Raw genomic sequence first — 21,066 nt, 5'->3', positions numbered from 1 at the left:
ACTGAAGAGGCGGCTTCGCTAGGATTGAAGACTGTGGGGGAGGGAGATGAAGTTGGAGGTGGAGTCACGTGGTCCGAAGTGAAGGCAAGGAAAGTAGGGCGGAAGTAGTTGGGAAATGCCATTTTATGACGTTAAAACTGGAGTTTGTTTCCAAAAGTATCCGCTAATTCAGCGAAGATGGTCTTTGCTTTTGCTTTGTTTCCCCCTAATAATTCGGGTAACTGCAAATAAAGCAATTTGAATCTATTCAGAATACTTTTCTATCAAACATTTCTATCTAGACTTTTTCTTAATAATTTTTTCTTTTAGCATTAAATGGTAGTCTACAAATTACTGTCTATTGCGGCATTACGAATAAATGCATATTAATAGTTCTGTCAATTCAATGCAAGTTCCATTGTAATCAGTTGGGGTCACTCCTAGGATAGTGTAATAATATAGCCTGATGCTGCTGCACATCTTTACTCTGAAGCAAGTTTAATGGAACTTACTTCTGAAAGGGCATAGGCTCGCAACCCAATATTGCAGCTGCACACACTTACCTAGGAATGAATGAATGAATGAATGAATGAATGAATGAATATATATGCATGTACATAGTAACTTTTTATGCAGTTCAAAGTCTATACAGTTTTTCTGACTTCCATGTTTCCAACAACATGAATGACCAGTACCTATTGCAGATTTAATTTTGTACCTTCAAGTCAGTTTTTGACTCCTAGCAACTAGCTGGCCAAGTCCCTGCAGTTTTGTTGGCAAAGTTTTTTTGGAAGTGGTTTGCCACTGCCTGCTTCCTAGGGCTGTGAGAGAGTGACTGGCCCAAGGTCACCCAGGTGACTTTGTACCTAAGGCAGGACTAGAACTCACAGTCTCCCTGGTTCTAGCCTGATGCCTTAACCACTACAGTACACCAAACTGGCTCTCACTGTACAGAATACCCCTCTTTTAAAACAGCAACACCCATGCTGATCTACTTTAGATCCTAATCCTACTTTATGGAACACGCTCACCCTGGAAGAGAGCCCATATCCTTCTTGCATCCAGGAAGATCCTCAAGGTGATTTTGTTTTAGTGGGTCTCAGAGTAGTTTATAGCGTGTATCATTTGTTTTCTAACTATTTTCTGATATTCTTATATTGAATATAATGTTGGTTTTAATTACTGATATATTCCATTATTGTTTTGCTCATGTACACTGCCCAGAATCAGTCAAAGAGGTTGGTTTATAAATGCTGTCAAATAAATAAATAAATAAATAAATAAATAAATAAATCTGCCAATGAATTTGCCATAATAAATCATAAGTGGATAACCGCAACATGTTGGGTTATATATAATGTGATTGACTCAATGTTTTGGACGAACCCAGTTAGTATTACTAGTTTATAAGATAATAAACAGTTGGTTAGGCAAGTAGGTTAATTCAGTCATTCGTGAATAAGTTGATTATAGATTAATTTCTTGTGCAAATCCAGCCAATGAAGAAACCTTTGTCCCAAACTCATCCCTGGCAGCTGCATTTCAATTTTTCTGTTACTTTTTTTCAGACCATTTCTTAAGCTCAGTGCAAGCTCCCTCTATCTAGGTGAAAGGGATATGCTGAACATGCAAAGTGGAACAAAACTTAAAGATACGCTGCTTCTTGCTGATTTGATAAGGTCAAGGGAAGCATCTTTGGGATGACCCTCAAGTAATCTGGTTATCATATTTGTGCTAAAGACAAGGCAAAAGGCCCATGCTTGTCCAAACAAAAGAGCATTTCTAACCTTGTGAACTAAGCTAAAGGTTTTCAGAAGCTACACATTGGCTGCAATGCCCAAATGATTGATTCAGGTCAATCAACACATCTCAATGGGGACATTGTGTGGTGCAAATCCACTGAAAGTAGTTCGGAAGGGAACAGAACTGCAGTCGAACCACTCGTTGTGCAAGCCTGCATCACTAGTCATTCCAGCCATGCAACTTCAATCCATGGGTTGCCTTTAGCCACAGCACAGCAGACAGTATTGGCGTGCCTTTATTACCAGAATGTTTTCTTCAAGTGCCAATTTAACTTTATTATTTGGAGCAGTCTCAAGAAGGAAAATTTAGTTGAGTCCATTATAGCAAAAATAACAACATGTTCTTATGGCTTTTGTGGAATGATGCTATCAACTCCATTTCATTAACATATAAGCCATAATATTCGTCCTACTTTTTAAGATACCACAGGTTGACTTTTTTTTTTTTTTAATCTGCACTCAGTCGTTACTGACTCTGCAGTGACTGCTTGGACGAGTCCTTGCAGTTTTCAAGACAATTGTTTCGGAAGTGGTTTGCCAGAGCCTCCTTCCTAGAGCAGAGCCCAGGTGGCGAGCGCAGGAGGCGGGGTTTCCATTGCTTCGCGCCCTTTTTGGGCGTGCACAGTTTTTCGTGCTTTACTGGCAACTGTTCCCGACTCCTTTTTTTCAAGGCGCTGCCAGCATTTTTCCTCCCACCGGAGTGAGAGTACCCATTTATCTACTCACGTGAGTTTTCGAACTGTTGGGTTTACAGGAACTGGGGAGGAAACAGGAGCTCACCCTGCTAATGCGAAGGCTGGACTCGAACAGCTGAAGCGTCAACCATTTCTGGCCGGCAACTTTCAGCGTCATTAAGCCGCTGCACCACCGCATCCCCCTTACAGGTTGACTAACCAGCCACATATTTCTTTGCTTTTTCTCTTTACATTGATACATTTGACAGAGATTTCTACAGACTTCCTGTTCTGATTAGCTTGGAAGTTTCACAGAATTCCAGGGTAGAGGGAATGTTTCTGTTCAAATAAAATGGAACAACACAGCATATCTGAGGTATATGCATTATCTTCCCTCCCCAACAGAAGAACTGTAATCAACATGGCAGGAGGACCAGCGAAGCAGCATGTTCAGACACTCTAGCTCTGTGTCAGTTTTGCAATGAATTAATAGTGTGGAGATTCATGCGCTGCACTTTTCCTTTGGAATAGCATAGCTAAATTTCCACCCTCCCTGAACAGAATTTTCACTCACAAAACAAATGAAATAAAACCTGCCAGTTCTCTTTGCTTCATCTATTCACCTGATTGCTGTACATTCTGAACAAACCTGCAGGCTGCTTGTACTTTGTACAGCCACGGGCAAGATATTTGTACTACTATGTAGTGCACAAAAGTGTATGCCCAATGGAAACTCCAGCAATAAGCCAAAAAGTGGTTTGTATGTTTATGGCTTAGTAAACTCTGTGAACGCAGCTAGTGGGGCATGTTAATAATCTATGGATTATTGTACTGGGTTAATCCAGCCAATGATAGTTTAGTCAGTAAATCCTGTTTAAGACAACCATGGATTACTGAATGAAAAAATTATATATGAAAGACAATGAGAAATATATATAAGGCACACACACTTTATATGCAAAAATCCCACATTTGACCCTGGCATCTCCAAACAGAACTGAGTTGACATGTTGAAGTAGCGCAGTTTTACTAATCAAGGAATAAGCTAGTTATCTGAGCTTAGTAATCAAACAGATTTTTCAGGTTTTGCTTTGTATAATATGTGGACCTTGGGTTGTAGTTTTTAAGTCATGGTTTATAGATTACTGCATGAGTATACCACATTTTTGGATTGGGGCACATCTGGAATGTTGACAGTAAGTGCTGGGGACACTCCTAAAATGGCTGCTGTGCTGGCAACAACTGATTGCAAAATATCAGAAGAATTTAAGCCTCAGGGGTATTCTCGCCATCCCAAGGACCTTTGTGGGGTCAAAGGCATTTGTTGCAAATAAATTTGATGCTAAATACCAGCTTTCTAGTTAATTTTCTGAAAAAGGCAATGGAACAGCGAGCTTCATGGGCTTTAAGAATTAGTCTAGGGGTATACACTGCTGCCCATGTTCCTTTCTCCTGGCTTAACGTGAACCCAGCCAACTATGGCTTGTTAAACCAAGCATGGTTTCAGGTGACCTACGAACCCTGACTGTAGAAGGCAGTCTTCTGTTTTCCTTTCATGTTGGTCTAGGGATTCAAGAACACAAGTCAGCAATGCATGCTAACAAAACATCCTAATGTTTCTGTTATGGCTGAATTAATAGATGGAGTGTTTCAGACATTTTATTTATTTATTTAACCAATTTATATAGCCACCCATCTCACCACAGGTGACTCTGGGCAGCGTACAACAAAGCTAAAAACAGTCAATAAATACATTAAAAATATAAAAAGCAAAATAAAACAGAGAATAAAAAGAAGTTAAAAATAAGGGAGCCACCTCACTAATTCCCCCGTCCCCTGGAGTCCCTAGGCCTGCTGGCATAACCAAGTCTTAAGGGACCTCTGGAAGCTCAACAATGATGAGGCCAGTCTCGCCTCAGGGGGGAGAAGATTCCGCAGCGCGGCCACCACAGCAGAAAAGGCCCACGGCCTGGGGCCTGCCAAATGTACTCCCTAGGCAACGGAACCTGTAACATGCCCTCTCTGCTGGATCTGGTAGGATGGGCCGATGAAATGGGGGAGAGGCAGTCCCTCAGATATTAGCTATCTGATGCCCGCAACATGTGGCCTTGTATGGTGGGGAGAACAAGAGTAGTGGTCCAACACATCAGCAGGACACCAGATTGAAGAAAGCTGAAGCGGTTCATTGAGGAAACTGTTTACTTCACTCACTCCACCAAGCTTGGACAGCTGCCGTGCTGCTGTGCAACATGATGAGGGAAGCTGCTGTTTTCTGACCTTTTGCCTATTCAAGAAACAGAAATGGACATGGGCACCTAGGTGCTTTTCTGTAGTACAGAAAAGGAGGAACACTGGCAACCCATCAGCCTTACACACTTCTTTCCTTGAGGTTTTCAAAATCCCCTCTTAAACGGCACTGGACTCCACTTTGTGGTGTGCCTTCCCACCCTCGTTTGTGCCACCTTTCAGTAGCTCCAATGACGAGCGGTCCCAGACAGGCTGACATACAGTAATACAAATGTATTACTTCATTGACGCTGCGATTTATTTTGGCTTCAGTTGGCTTCAATCTATTATGCCCAACAGTTAGTATCCATGTGGTAGGATTAGCCCCCGCCGATAGCCTATTTTCTACCCAAGGAATCCCTTCTCGACCACAAGCGTTCTCAGGAGCCTGTGTGAAAACACACGCGATTTTCTTCATCAGGAAACGTCTTGCAACCACAGTCCCCGACCAATGGGCTCGTCGCCAACAGAAGAGCGAGCATCTCCTGGCTCCGTATCCGCCTCGCCTGACCGGCTACGGAGTCAACCCGACTTTCGTTGGTGACCCAACAAAGTTGCGTCGCGCCGCGACCTTTCAGTCCTAATTAGGCGCCACCCGGCCAAGGTCGGCATGTGGGCGGGCAAGACAGCCCGATCCCCATCAGGTGACTGTGTAGGGGCGGGCTCGGGCTCGGCTTCGTCTCACGTGATCCGGTCGCAGACGCGTATTTTTCCGTGCGCTCAGCATCGGCTCGGGACCAGAAGTTTCTTGTTCTTCAGGTCTGCGCGATAGCGGATGAAACGAGGAGAAATGTTGGCTGTTGCCCTGGCTTTGCTTCTGGCCGCTGGCTCCGGGGTGTTGGCCGAACCCCTTAAGTTCGTGGACTGTGGTGAGTAACCCTTTTCCCGTGTGGCTGCCTTGGGTCCTTTGATCCAGCATCACCCGGCAGTTGCCACTCCTCCTCCTGTTCCTCGGGATCGCCTGGGTTGGCGCTTGCAGTGGTTCCCCCGAAGTGGGACTCAGGCGGGTGATCTCTGCAGGTGGGTATGAAGGTGTGAGCGAGAAGCCTTGTGCCTGGCAGGCAGCGCAAGTGCCCGCTGTCATGTTTTTCGGTTTGGGAGATTATCGGTCTGGCAACCCCAGGGAGCAGTAAAGAGACCGGCTCCCAAAGCGTCTCTGAAACTAGGAGTCTGTGATCAAACTACTGTTTCAGGGTTCGTGTTGTTGTAGCCCGAGGCCTCATTCCAGGGGGCTCCAGCTTCTCACCACCTTCCCCTATAAAGATACTTTCACAAGCCAGTTGGCCCCAACTTAGTGCTCTATTGGACACTTCTGTAATCAGGATGTACCATTGTTGTAAGTGACAGTTCTGGTTCAGTTTGGTTACTGCAGACTGCTTGAAATGGTCTCTCAATTATGGCTTATTTTGTCTGCTATATGATAAGTACAGTTAAATGTCACGTTCCAGAGAATATTGGAAGCAGATGCTTGTTGCAGAAGTGGCTGTTGGGCTGTGATAAGGAGGCCATGGGTTGGTTATCTTCTGCATTAGTTAGGTCCACACTGGGTACTAAAACATAATGAACTCCTTCAGATTTAGTGTGAACTTTGCCAGTTGCAGCTTATTCAACACATTATGAGCTCTGTTTGCACATTATGTACTTACCTATGCTTAATCTAACCATTGTTTTTTCAGTTAATCCATCCATGGCTTTGCATGACCCACTGAATCATATGGGCTGACTTTGCACATCTTCCCTGGCTAGAATGGCCTAGTTTTTTGCTCAGTGTGTCATGAACACAGTGATGATTTAGCAAACCGTAACATAATGGGATGTGTGAACCAGATCATTCTCTTCTCAGAACAGTCTCTAGTGGAGCAAGCAGGCAACTGGTGCTCTGAGGTTCCAGTTGGATATGACAATGGCAAGACCAGTCACTGATTTTTAGTTCTTGTAAACTGAAGTGGTGATGAAATTATTTACAGTGTAATATGAATGAATGGTAACTTCTCTTCCCCCTTTTTTCCTTAAGCCTGCTTCTCCCAAGTTTTAGTTTTTCTCTTACAGGAATTACTGCTGACCTTGGAGCCAAAGTAGGAGAAATCCAGTTGGGTAAAATCCATTTAATGCAGGAAAAATCATTGGTAGTATTTTATGTATGAATCACTAGTGAAGAGCTAGAGACTCTGATTTTTTTTAAGTTCAGAGCTATTATTTTATATATCATTCTCCTTATCTTCTAAGAACATGGAGTTTTTAATCTTTATTCATCTGTTGCCCAGGTTTAATGATAACGGCAGCTCAAACATTTTTGACATTGGCAGAGTTATCTGGCTTGACGTTTCCTAGCAAACATGAACGTATCAGAAGATATGCTAGAACGTAACTTTAATGTATCAGAAAAAAAGTTGCTCTCTTTGATCGCAATGTGAGATGTCTATTATCAGATTTTGAAACAGGATTACAAATAGTTAGTTCCTATGCCTTGAAAAACTTTTTTTTTTCAGCTCCTACCATAGGAGCTGCATCTGAGATCATGAGTCCATCACTGGGTAGAGTCAAGGAACTAGCCTACAGTACTAAATTTTGTTGACTGTTGGTGTTTTGGCAAGGAGTTATTGGGAGAAAATTTCAATTTTCAATTCATATGTTTATTTGCAACCATAGGTTTTAGCAAAATTCATTTAAAATTACAGCAATCCATATCAATTCAGTCCGTCCCCTCTAATATTTGCCGCACTGTCAACATTTGCCTCCGTATCTTTCTTGCAGCCATTGCAAACAATGCAACTTGATTAGTTACATATTCATTTTCATCAGACAACAAAAAATAACTTTTTTTCTAGATTAGTCTGATTCAACTGACTTAGCAAAGGCGTAATAAATCTAACTCTTGGTTCTTGATATAATCTGCAATGTAATCAATAATGAGTCAGATCTTCCACCTGTGAGGTATTACAAATACATAAATGGTGTGTACTTGGTAACCCACTGTATCTTCCGTCTAAATAGGCTGTTGGCATTGTTTGAAAACGAAGTTCTGTAAAAGCTTGTCTCAGGAACTGGGGTATGGAATACTGTAAGTAATATGACATTCCTTGCCAATTTTTAAAAAGACGATACCACTTGGCCAACTAGGGAGAAAAAAGGGAGATTTTTCATATAGAAAGAGAAAATTCTGAGCTGAGGATTAGAAGATAGCCTGTGGCAGATTGAATAATTACTGTTTTTTCTCAATTATAATACCAAAAAACACCCATTTCTGTTTTCTGCAATAGCCATTTTATATACGATGTCTTACATATAGATAATATATACATGCAAGAAAATCTCATGTGCAAAGTAGATTTGCATTTTTGCTAGGGTTGCTAATACAGTTGCAGGTTTTTCTTTGAGACTAGAGGTATAGTCAGATTTAATTAATTCAATTCAATGTAGTTGGCCATTTGCCATCCTTTTTCGTGTTCTAGCTTTACCTACTTTTGAGAGTAGTGATCTTCAGCTGGCCACTCAAAGGCCAAGCACAGCTCTCAGCCTGATAAAAGCTGTGTGTTCTAATCTAAGGGAATGGTTCCCTATGCATCAAGTTTATGCCATTGTGTAAGGGTTTTGTATGTGTTTGTGGAAGCTTTTTCTTTTGATTTTCACTTAAGCCCCCTCTGAAACTGTTCCTGAACACTGAGGGGATTCTCTGAAACAATGGGATTGGTGTGGAGGGCTGAAGTAGGTAAGGAGGTGGAAGAAGTCAAAGCTGAGTAGAGATCCTTCCTGCTAAAAGCAGCATAAAAAGGAATAGAAGTCCTTCTTGACAGCAAAGCTGCTGTTTCATACAGAGTTGACTGTAATTCTCAGATTGTTCAGGTACATTTAATACTTTAGTTCTGAATAGACTTATGTACAATTTCATTGGAGGAATATAATCATAAACACTTTTAATAGAATGTAAGCCTCAGTTAACACAAGTTAGCACCCTGTTCTGAACTGGGAGTCAGTCATGCCATAGTCACCTCATGAATGGATTATTGGAATATGCTCTATATGGGGCTGCCCTTGAAGACCACTCAAACTACAGGTGGTCCAGAATGCAGCAGCATGGGCAGTGTTGACATGCCTTATGTCTGTGTGACCCCACTGCTTCATGAGCTGCGCTGGTTACCTCTTGGCTTCCAGGTGCAATTCAAGGTGCTGGTTATTATTTATAAAGCCCTTAATGACATAGGGCCAGGTTATTTGATGGACTGCCTGTCTCTAGTTGTTTATGCCAGTCCAGTGCAATCAAGCAGAGTGGGCACACTGGGTCCCATTGCTTAAACTGTGTCATCTTGTGTGGCCCAGGTAGCATGTCTTCTTTGTCACAGTCCCTGTCCTCTGGAATATCCCCCCAGAGATCCATATGGCTCCATCCTGATGACATTCAGGAAGCTATTAAAGACCTGGCTATTTTTCTGGGCTGTGGGGCAGAATGAAGTGTAAGGTCTTCTTGATTGCTTCTTTGGGTTTTGTAATTTTTTTTTCTTAATTGTAAGCCACCCAGAGCAATTGGGAGTCAAGCAGCCTATAAATTGTATCAATATAAATAGGACATTTTTGCATAAACATAAACTTTACAGTTGCATCTGATTTCGCTAAGAAATCTACATTTTTATCTGAGAGCTCATATGGTTTACCTGAGATTTCCCCTTAATTTAATAACAACCACAATAACCTTCTGAGGTTGTTTGGGCTGAGAATGACAGGCTCAAAGTCACCCAGTGAGCTCCATGGTTCCAGTTCAACATCTTAAAGAATATACTATGCTGACCTCAACCTTACTCAGCTCACTGGGGCTTACTTATGAGTAGACCTGCAAAGTCCTAGATGCAACTGACCTAATTTATTCTGTTCCTGAACAGGAAGACTTTAAAATTTCTTGGCAATTCAAATGCAAATTCAGCACTTTCATGTTATAGCTGTATGCATAGCTGAGATGGATGATAAAAACAGGGAGTGATACATTAGTGATACATCAGTCATATGAGGATAAAAGTCATATTCTGTAGGATGCAATGGACTGACTCAGATAATCCTTTCATTTGCTATGTGTATGCTAGTATCTTCAGGACACAGTAGAGAAGATTCATTTGCTAACGTTCACATCAAGTTAATCTCGATTCTCTTTCTTCCTCTCTTCTTTTCTTAGAATGTTAAGGCCCTTGATCTATGAACTTTTATTGTTTGCACTAAAAACCATCATGATGGTATTGAACAAATCTACATATAAAAATCAGCATTTTGTACCACTCCTATAATCTAAGAAAGGGAACCTGAGCTGAGGCTATGCAGATGAGAGGTATACCGATATAGCAGTAGGCATGGTTTCCAATGGCTGGGATCACTGGGGTCAAGGGGAAGATTTAGTTTTAACCCTAGAGATGTCCTTTTTTTTTTTTTTACTTATGAATTAATAGTTGCCATTAACTTTTATGGGAGATACACAAACTCTGCACTTGAGAACATTTGTTAAGGGTGTCCTTGACATAGGGTGGCCAAACTTCATTGACAGTAACAGTTCCTTGCAATAGAAAAAGCTATCTGCCAGCACACCATAATAGATTTTTTTTTGGCTAGCAAATAATACAGTTGGGAATAAATTCATGCCAAAAAGCCATAGGCTACCTGGAGGTTTGTGGTCATAACTATCTTTCTTCCAAAATTTGGTGACTAGTACTTCTCTTAAATAATACTTGATGCTAATCATTGTCATTATGGATGGATGGATGGATGGATGGATGGATGGATGGATGGATGGATAGATGAGCTATGTATGCAGGTCACCAGCATCTCTTTTGCAATACTGAAAGGCCCCAAGATTGTATTTTAAAGGAGCAAACTTGGCACCTTGAGGTCTATGGATAATTAATGTCCACATTTCACCCCTTAAAACTCCTCAATGCCCTCCCAATAGGCCCTGGCTGTTTTGAAGTACAATTCTTGGCATTCTGCACATGCTGCCCGATATAGTCCTTCAGCTGACAGGTATTGCACCATTGTGTAGAGGGTAAGTCCCACTGGGACTTCCTTTTGCTTAGAGATATATAAGAGCTATGTTGTAAATATCAACAAAAGGAATTGATTTCATGCATTAATATAAATAGCCTTCCAAGTTGCAGTGTTAACTATGAGTATTTTAACAAGCTCGTATTGCTTAATTTGGTGACCTATTTCTTTTAAGAGTGTCTTAATCAAAAAGTGGATGAAAACAGGGGAATGCTGTTTGTATGAGGCAAGAGGGTTAAGGAACTGTCCAAGAAACCTGAAGATTAATAGTGATATGGAATCAGGATAATCTATAAATATGTAGAAATCATATTTGTATAAAATCAGTATTTACCTCTTTTGATTTTACTCATGGATGATTGTGAATGAATCCTTTTCCCCATTCCCATATATTTCAGCTTACCTAGATTTTACTTATCAGTCTACATGTTTTACTCATAACTTTGTCAAGTAAAATAGATATCTTTGAGAGCTTATGTGCTAAGAGGTACAGATAAGGGTCTACAAGGTTTACCAGTGAAGACATCTTTTTTTTTGTCAAACAACAGAAAATTTGTAATAGAAAGGAAGGTAGTGGTTCCACCGAACTATTATGTATTGTTAAATAGGTCAGTGCTGGTTGAATGGACAAAGCAAGGACCTTTGCTTGACTGTGAACTTGTGGTTTTCCTGTTCATTTTAGGAAAACTTTTTTTAGCAGATTTTTAACATTAGGGTTTACAGTCAAACATTAGGGTTTACAGTTTGCAGAAAGGCTGAATTATGCAACTCCTACCACCCTGTTGTTCCCAACTGTGAAATGTAGTAAAGTCTGTGTCACTGAGCTCTTTGCTTCTCTTTAAAATGGGAGCAGTGTTTTGATCAATCTAAGTATCACACTTCACATTTTCCTTTTGCAATTGTCCTGAATTTTTCAAGAAGCCATTGCCTCTTAAACAAGGTGGTATGGCAGAAATTAATTACATTGACCCTAAAAGTTTTGTATTCAGGGAGGTACAATTCAAACTGATACATAAGATTGTGTGTGTGTTTTAAATCACTACAGTATTAGTGCTAATCTTCTGTGACAACTTGTTTCTAAAGCTACCCAGTTACTACAGTGATGTGATTTTAGCAGTGACATTTATTTAAAAACTTTTTTTTACAATATGGACTAGTTTGGGTGATAATGCCCTTGTAAGGTGTGTGGATTATTTTTGCTTATTTTGAGTAGTGTAATTTATTCTGCATTAATAAGATGACATGAACATGGGTGAAAATGTGTTCTTCTCGTTAACCTTTACCTCTTCCTGGGTCAGGATTCATTCTCAGATAAGAAAGGATTTCCCTAAAGTTACTGGGTGCAATTTTGAATCATTTTTCTTGATTGCCTTTTGACTTGTTGTTTATGCACTGTTTATGATCCTTCCTATCTCTTAAAGTGATAAGCAAGTCTATTATAGACAGATGATGCTATATATGAATGTGTAAATGTCTACAAGAACATGTCTGTTACTCTGGAATTTGACCAATGATACCAATCTATTCTTTTGGTATCATTCTATTCTTTCTGCACAGGTTCCAAAGATGGTAATATTGTGGAGGTTAATGTTACTCCCTGCCCTAGACAACCGTGCCTTCTCCACAAAGGAGTGTCTTACACTGTCAATGTCACATTTTCCAGTAGTAAGTATAACCTATTCATTTTGAACTCACCTAAGATTAATTTTCTGATTGAAGCTTGTACAGAATGTGTTTTCAGCATTCAAAGTGAGGTTATTTTCATGTTTATTCCAAACATCTTACACATAAAATGCTTTAATTTAAAATAGTTATATAAAAAGCACTTTCATATGAAACAATTTCATTGAGAATCATTATTAGCAATCAGCTACATGTAGTTTTCATGGGGTTCATAGGCAAGAATCCATGATGACTACATGTAGAACTTTATCAGGAATGATTGCCAGTGTTTCTTTTGTTGTTGTTGTTGTGCATATAAATCTGGGAAATTGCAAGTGGCTGTGATTTTCTAGTACATGCACAATGCAAAAAGAGAACAATCACAGTTACTATATACAGTAACAATGTAGTTTTCACTGGGTTTTATTTATGGAAGTGTTTTCTCTGTAAGAACTTCAGAAAAGGGAAATAAAAAATTCTTTATCATTGAGACTTACTGATCTGCAGTGCTACAAACTCTAGAGCAGTTGGATGAATGGATAGGTAAGGCTGCAGTCTGGATGTGGAACAATGAGAACACTTTCTTATTGTGAAATGCAGTGTCGGTAACCTCCATTCCTTGTCCTATTATTAAGATTAATCTAGTTTTTCTTCTGCAGAAATTGACAGCCAAGGCAGTAAAGCAAAGGTGTATGGGGAAATGCTGCACGTAGATATTCCTTTCCCACTTGAACAGCCTGATGGATGCAAGTCTGGGATCAAGTGCCCTATCCAGAAGGGCCATTCTTACAGCTACTTGAACAAGCTGCCAGTAAAGAGCGAGTACCCATCTGTGAGTTTCTTAATAGACTGATCCCTGTACTTGGAGCTGCTTTTCGTGGTTCTTTATCTCATTTATGAAATAGAATGCTCATGGTTGACCACTTGGTCCTAATTTGGCTGCCTTTGCAATGGCATTGTTTAATTATGCCGAGAGAGGGTTCAAGTCCTCCAGGGAAAGACCATTAGCTCACACATTTGTCTAAATTGTACTTTTTGTGGAAGTGCAATTTCTAAATTGTACAGATTGTAGAAGGTTTCATACAGTGCCTCTCCCCATGAAACCTTCCTATATATAGAATATATATATTAATATCAGCACATTGGGAGGAAAGTTCAGTTAGAACAAGGAATTGTTTCTATAACATATTCAGCCATATCTGCTCTCGTCTCCAGTCTGAAACGATATGGTCTATGTAGTCATATAGCTCACTGTATTATGTATGTGCAAATGTGACTTCAGACCTCAACTGTTTTGTCCTCAGACTAAGGGATGCAAAATGTAACAATCTGTTCTAACAAATGTTCAAGGACATATCTTTATTCGTAGAGAAAAATATTACCATGTTGGTGAGGGAGTTAATAGTATGATTCCTACATTCAAACATATATGAGAAGAATCTGAAACCTATTTAAAGTTCAAGCTGATTCACATGTGGCATTTTTTATTCCTCCTCCAGTCACCCCAAATCTTAAATATCTGAGGATCATTTGTTATTACTACTTTCCTTTCTTTTCTAGGTTAAACTTGTTGTCATGTGGGAGTTATACGATGACCAAGATGGAATGTTATTCTGTTGGAAGATTCCTGTCGAAATTACTAGTTAAAAAAAAAAACAGCCCTCAAGGGTTACAGAGGATGGAAGGACGGGATTTGATAAAGAAGAGTAAAGTATTTTGCTATACAAGGCATTTCCTGTTTCAGTTCCTATAGTATCTGTGCAATAATTGTTCTCAGAGTCAAAGTCTAAATCCAGAACAAAATGGATAGCCAGAATAAACAATGGGTTGGTGGATATCTTGCTGTAACTCAGGGCAAAGTTTCTTATAATAATTGAAAGAAAATGTGTATGGACGATTTATATTGCTTGATATGGAATACCTACCAGAAAAATTCTTTACTTGTAAGAAAACTGGCCCAGCAAACATGGTTGCTGTGTTTCTACCTTTTCAGTGCCTCTCATGGTCAGATGCTGGCTGCAAATTTCCATCTGCTTTGCCCCTCCCCCTTTGTATCATGAGCTAAACTTTTTTTAAAACTGCAGTTGCCATCTGGAGCCAAAAGAAGACAGGATAGCCACATTTTGTGACTAATTCTGTAGAAATTATACTTTCAATAGATGCCAAACCAAATGGCACTTGATCTCTATGCAGAAATAATTTGTGTTAATCATTTTGCACTATCTTGTAACTCATTTAGAGTTGCTGTGGGATGTATTCCTAAATACAGCCACCTTTTATAACTTTGTTTTTAATAAACGCTTAGAATTAAACTTCTTTCTGTCTCGTTTGATGATAGTGAAGTATTTACTTATAATTAAAGATTCTCTCAAGCTGAACTTGACACCCAGTAATTACATGAACACATCCATGCACTTTTCTTGGCAACAATACAGAAATGGTTTGTATTTCCTCCTTCTGAGACATTCTTTCAACTTTTCAGTCAAGCCTATAGCCCTGGAAATTCTGGTGATTTTCCATCCAAGTGCTGACCAAGACCAGCCCTGATTAGTTTTTGCAATCAGCCACAGTTAGCTAAGTATAGCTTCCTAATACTGGTGTGGTGGACACTGCTGGGGTTGAAAGTCATACTATCATATATGGGTTGCTTTCATTTGCTCAATCTGTAAAAGTACTTTTTTTCCAAACTAGCCATCTCTTTTCTACTTGCTGAAGCAGGAGGATCTGATTCCTAGCTGGTTCTTCCCAAGAGTTTCCAGTTCTAAGCTTGGAAAGAGAATGTAGAAATATTTATGACCAGCCCCAGGCTATACACCATTAGGCACAATTTTAAAAAAAACAATTTATTTAACATTGTGTTGTATTTTTCCCAGTGGAAAGCAATGCAGAGAGTACTTCTTAAAACTAAAGAGCTATAATCTTTCCTGCTTCCCAAAGCAACATTCCAGCAGTCATAGAGGTGCAGTTGGATGTTCACCACCATGGCTTGTGGTGAACAGAGACCCCCCAAAGTCCAAGCCCCAATCAGACTATAAATAGTTGCTGTAACTCTGAGAATGGGCAACGTGTTCTGGGCTTGGGAATGGGATACTGTGTTTTTTGCTTTGCTGGTAAGGATAACTTTAAGGGAAGGTTATATAGATTTTTGGTTGGATTCAATGGGAAGCCAAATGTCTGTTATCTGTGGAATGGAAGTTTCCTTCAGCTGTAGTAAAAAGAGGACATAATGCATTAGTAGCTATGAGGCTGAGATGCCCATTTAGTACACAAAGCTGGAAGAACTCTATTTTTATGTCCCTGACCAACTATGGCAGATATGATTAGATTCTCAGACTATTTCTGAAAAGACTAGAGTAAGTATTATAAGTAAAATTCGGAAGCAGTATTCTATGAATGGTAAAGAAATATAAGATGACATGGAATTAGTGAGAAATTGGTACAATAAAGGGATAAAGCCTTGTGAGAATAATTCAGGGGACACAAGTTTGTTCAGCCTATGATATGAACTGAGAAACAAAAGAGGTGAGCAGAAAGGAGGAAGTGTACTGTTGGTCCACCCAATGCAAATTAGTAACAGAAGGCCAAAAATCTCTGATAAAAATAGAATGACAGCTTTTCAAATGTACATACACGAGGAATGGGCCCTGAGTGTTTACACTGGCTGAAATACTGTAATTCAACAGATGCATACATTGAGTCTCTGCTTTCTGGGAAATAAAATATTTTAAAGCTGCTGAGATCCCTGAAACTATTTTCTGGCTGCACAGATCTCCAGTTCTTGAAGCAAATGGCTGAAAATGTTGCCTCCGTTTTATCACTTCTTTTGAAATTACGCTGCCTCTGGATTTTGTGCAGTCTCTGGAATGCAGTGAGGCTCCAAGAGAGCTGCACTGCCAGGTGAGCAGGTGCAGCGGTAGGAGCCCTCGGTGTTTTCACAGGTATTACCTTGACAAAGAATCATGGAGGCATTTGCTGCTTCACATTCGTTGATATCTGATGGGGAGGGGAAAGAGAGAGAATACTTTTCAGATCCAACAGCACCGAACCTTTCTCGCATTCCTTTTGGCTTACAGGCTTAGATCTAAATTGAAAAAATGCTGAGTCAGTATGAAAGCAGCTACACTCGGCTCTGGTGCCATTCATCATCCTCTACACATCCCATTTGTCTACTGGGATATAGATTCCTGGTAGGAAAGGCTTAATCCAGGTTCCTATTGAGCAGAAAGAGCCGGTACAGTAAACAAAGTAATACACATTCTCACCTTAAACAGAAGTGGGCTTATAGATCATTATGGTTAGGATCTAAAAGTACATAATGTTGCTGCATGCAAACACTGAGAAAGATTTTAAACCTAACAATAGGCTTTGTGAAATACACCATAGCTGTTCTTTGTATCTCATTTAAACTGAAAGTGATTCAAAATCGTATGCACAAAAGCACCTAAAAGGAGCAGAATTTAAATAATCATTGTACTACAGTAAGATACTCTCTGGATTAACTTCATATGAAGGTAGACTTTGCTATAAGAATGGAGTGAGTAAAGCTCTTCTAAACTTTGAATTGTGCCTTCAATAATTTGCTAAGAACATGAATTCTCCAGCAAAACACTCCCATTTTTCTTTGCAAGGAAGTCCCTTCTTATGAGGGGAAAGTGGACAACCACACCTGGATTTTACAGCTGCCAATCAATCTGTGCTGAGCTGACACATCACACAGAGAGGCATTTTTATGTGAAGTCTCAACTGGCTAGTTAGAAATAATAGCAATGATTAATACTCAATAAACAAGACCCTGTACTACACAAACAGCAATTATATGGTCAGTTCTACAGCTCTGGGAAAATATGTCCTTAGGACTAATGGGTTTTCATGTACAGGCAGTGTTGTTTATATATAGTTTGTATGGAACCCATTGATAGGATATGCTTCAGGAAATATTCAGTACTATAGCACTACAATCTTCCAGGAGTCAGTTATGTCTGAAAATGCACACAGCTCTTTCATTCACTGATGCTCAATTGTAATTCTGATTAGACCTCCCTCTGTGGTCCGGCTGATATACACACTAAGTGATAGTGTGGTTTGCTTGTCTTTAGTATAGCAACAATGGAGATCAACCCAGCCCTAGTTAGTAACTCGGGGTTTTTTGGGTCTTTGCTGTACTGTTTTTGGCAAGATATACCATACTTTCTTTCATGGAACTACTTACCCAAACAGGCCATGATCTCCAAATCTAACTGGAAGCCATCAAAGCAGTCACAAGTATAGCCTTCCTGCACACGTACACACCGTCCATTTTCACAACCATTAAGAATTCCACATTCTTCTGCTTGTAGTCCTTCAAAGCTGCTGTGCTGCTCTGAAAGATGAGAGAGTAAGAAGCATGTAGGAAAAAACAGTGAAGAATAGGATAATCTGAAAGGAGGAAGGTTCCTTCAAATATGTATGTATGTATGTACGTATGTATGTTAAGGGCAAGCATGGACCTTTGGAAACACTCCACGGCTTATATATTTTGTTTCTGTTTTTCCTCTTTGGGCAATGACCTTAATTTAATATTAGAGACCTAAATCTGTGAAAAAACTAACAAAATGGAAAGAGGCATTTTCTTTCCATTGGCCCTCCTTTCTCAGATGGCACCTCCTCTTTCTTATCACTTTAATCCAATTAAGAAGACTTGCATATGAAAGGAAGGATCACAAGGGGAAATCAAAGAGGCTTCCAACTGCATGATCCAGCAAGTGATATACATAGTCCCTTCACCTGGATTAGCACAACTGGCTCTGTGGAATTAGCCATTGCAGAACTTCTCTTTGGATGTTGGAAGAATCTAGCTTGAGCACTTGGCTGAAACCAAGATTTTCCTGCATTTTTGGCCAACCTCTGGACCTGTTCTGGCATCCAAATACCTGAATACTGTATAAGGATTGGCTTATTTACTACATCAAGAAAGGGGATTATATCCTGGAGTCCTGCTCAAAAAACAGGAAATAGGATTGTAGGTTGAAATGCCTACAATTGGAGTGTTGGTGGTAATATACCTGTAGCATATTCCTAAACATAACCTGAACTTTTATTTATTTTTCCCTGCCATTTACCAATGTGCTCAGGCATGTAGCGAGGCTGTGTCTGAACTGGGAGGAGCTGTTGTCTTTGTGGTGTTGTGCTATCCTCAAATGCATGGTTTTGTTCTCTGTTGGTGTCAGCTGCTCCCTCCTCACGATCCAAGCGATTCAAATAGGGCTCCAAATCTGGGGTGTAAAGCTCATATTGATGGCTGTCCTGATTTGGCCCATATTCGTAGCTGGGCCTTTCTTGGAGTCCAGCTTCACTCACTATATTGCACAGCTGATAAAAATCTTCTAAAAAGAGAGAGAGCAAAGAAAAAGTTAATAAAGGGACAACCACTCCTACAATACTGCCTGAATATTACAATCATAGATATATTATCTATTTTTACAGATGAAGTAGACTGTGGCTGAAGGTAAGGAGGAGTCTGTAATGGCATCCTGGTTATGGAATGCTTTTCCCAGGGAGCATCTTTACAATCTGATTATATACAGTACATACATGAATGAGGGAAGGAAGGAAGGAAGGAAGGAAGGAAGGAAGGAAGGAAGGAAGGAAGGAAGGAAGGAAGGAAGGAAGGAAGGAAGGAAGGAAGGAAGTGTGTTTGTGTGTGTGTGTGTGTGTGTGTGTGTGTGTATTCCCCTCTCACCCCTATGGGTGGTATGTGTCTTCCTCAATCTTGGGTCCACTACCAGAGGCCTGGGAGTTTGCGGGTTCTGCGCAGTAACTTAGCTGTTCCTAGCACTGCACTCTTCTGAACAGAGAGCTCTGATGTTGTTCCTGGGATCTGTTGGAGTCACTTTCCCAGCTTAGGAGTCACAGCTGCAAGTGCTCCTAGCACCACTGGAACCACTTTGCCCTTGACTTTCCACATCCTCTCTAGTTCCTCCTTCAGGCCCTGGTACTTCTCCAGATTCTCATACTCCTTCTTCCTGATGTTGCTGTCACTTGGCACTGCTACATCTATCACCACCACTGTCTTCTGGTCCTTGTCTACTACCACAATGTCTGGTTGACTGGCCAGTACCTGCCTGTCTGTCTGGATCTGGAAGTCCCACAGGATCTTAGCCCTGTTATTCTCCACAACCTTCTGTGGGATCACCCATCTGGACTTGGGAGGGTCTAGCCCATACACTGTGCAGATGTTCCTGTACACAATGCCAGCTACTCGGTTGTGCCATTTAATGTACAGTACGCTGTTCCTGCCTACATCTTACATCCTGCCACTATGTGTTGGACTATCTCTGAGGCCTCTCTGCACAGTCTGCACTTTGGGTCTTGTCTAGTGTGGTAGAGCCCTGCTTCTATGGATCTGGTGCTTAGTGCCTGTTCTTATGCTGCTATGATCAGTGCCTCAGTGCTCTTTTAGTCCAGTCCTTTCCAGCCACTGATAGGATTTCCCAATGTCAGCCACCTCAGACATTCTCTCAGCAACTCATCTTTGGGTGCCATCTTATTGATTAACTCCTAGATGCTCTGAGTTTTGTCCAGGACAGTGGCTTTGACACTCACCAGACCCCACCCGCTCTCTTTCTGACTGGTGTACAGTCTCTGGATGTTGAACTTGGAGTGGAAACTCGGTACCTTGTGAGGAGCTTCCGGGTCTTCACATTGGCAGCCTCCATGTCCTCCTTTGGACAGCTCACTATACCGGCAGGGTAACTGATGATTGGCAGGGTGTACATGTTGATGATGTGGATCCTGTTCTTCCCATTGAGCTGTCTCTTGACCTGTCTTATCCTTTGGTGGTACTTGGATGTTGCTGTCTTCCTTGCCTCCTCATCGTGGTTCCCATGTGACTGTGGAATACCAAGGTACTTGTAGCTGGTCTGTAGGTCTGCTATGTGGCCCACTGGTAATTTCACCCCATCAGCCTTAACTACTTTCCCTCTCTTTACTACTGTCTGGCTGCACTTCTCTAGTCCGAATGACATTCCAATGTCCTCACTGTAGATCCATGTCAGGTGGATGGTGAGTTGATGTATTGTTCACTCTTAGAGTACAGCTTGATGTCATCCATGTAGAAGAGGTGGCTGATGGTAGTTCCACTCTTGAACTTGTATCTGTATCTGGTCCTTGTGATTATCTGCCTGAAGGGGTTTAAGCCTATGCAGAGCAGCAGTGGGGACAGTGCATCATCTTGTGTCAGGCCTAGCCCAAAGAACTCCTGGAGACCATGCAGGTTCAATCAGCAAGGTTTATTAGCCAGCGCCTGTTTACAGAAATCTTCTCAGACTGACCACTAGTTCCCAGGCACAGCTATTCACTATCATCTGGAATGTTTAGGGATGCGCCAGCTTCCTCCGCTTATCTTCTGAGTGTTGCTCTGGAGACGAGAGCACTGTTTTCACCCCCCTTCCTCCATTCCAGTCCATCACACCTTGGTATATGCTGCGTTTGATGGCCACTTGTGCAAGCTGTTTTGAGTTGACTTCTAGTGTTGTCTTCCACAGTCCCATTGAGTTCTTGAGGAAGATCCTTAGTGTCCCGTTGACTGTGTTTAGTGCCAGGCATTCACAGATCCATGTGTGTGGCACTGAGTCATAGGCTTTCCTATAGTCAATCCAGGCTGTGCT

General features: G+C 40.9%; 2 protein-coding genes across 7 annotated transcripts in view; one reads left to right on the top strand and one right to left on the bottom strand.

Annotated features, from left to right (window-relative positions):
* Window positions 1-5,415: 5,415 nt before the first annotated feature.
* On the top strand, window positions 5,416-14,737 carry NPC2 (NPC intracellular cholesterol transporter 2). Its single transcript, XM_007441386.3, has 4 exons — window positions 5,416-5,610; window positions 12,317-12,424; window positions 13,081-13,253; window positions 13,982-14,737. Exons 1-4 carry the CDS (start codon window positions 5,517-5,519, stop codon window positions 14,066-14,068), a joined length of 462 nt encoding a protein of 153 aa, XP_007441448.1. The 5' UTR covers window positions 5,416-5,516; the 3' UTR covers window positions 14,069-14,737.
* The window catches only part of LTBP2 (latent transforming growth factor beta binding protein 2), a 121,280-nt gene continuing 112,723 nt past the window's right edge, over window positions 12,510-21,066 (bottom strand). For all 6 annotated transcript variants that reach the window (XM_088145327.1, XM_088145330.1, XM_088145328.1 and 3 more), the window contains 3 exons: window positions 18,520-18,783; window positions 17,631-17,780; window positions 12,510-16,414 (listed from right to left, as the gene is read on the bottom strand). In XM_088145327.1, the coding sequence (XP_088001453.1) occupies window positions 16,251-16,414; window positions 17,631-17,780; window positions 18,520-18,783 (578 nt within the window). In that variant the 3' untranslated portion in view covers window positions 12,510-16,250. The remainder of the gene's footprint in view (window positions 16,415-17,630; window positions 17,781-18,519; window positions 18,784-21,066) is intronic.

Source organism: Python bivittatus, unplaced genomic scaffold, assembly GCF_059951505.1.
Source record: "Python bivittatus isolate LINGU-HERP-01145 unplaced genomic scaffold, Pbiv_v1 ctg000480_np1212, whole genome shotgun sequence".
NCBI lineage: Eukaryota > Metazoa > Chordata > Lepidosauria > Squamata > Pythonidae > Python > Python bivittatus.
Note: the sequence above shows the minus strand (reverse complement) of the source record. Positions and strands in the feature narration are given on the sequence as shown.

Bases quoted from the DNA above. Each gene is read 5' to 3' on its own strand.
- NPC2 (XM_007441386.3), top strand. From the start codon at position 5,517: ATGAAACGAGGAGAAATGTTGGCTGTTGCCCTGGCTTTGCTTCTGGCC. The intron at 5,611-12,316 runs GTGAGTAACCCT...CTTTCTGCACAG, and splicing joins CCTTAAGTTCGTGGACTGTG to GTTCCAAAGATGGTAATATT. The intron at 13,254-13,981 runs GTGAGTTTCTTA...TTTCTTTTCTAG, and splicing joins TAAAGAGCGAGTACCCATCT to GTTAAACTTGTTGTCATGTG.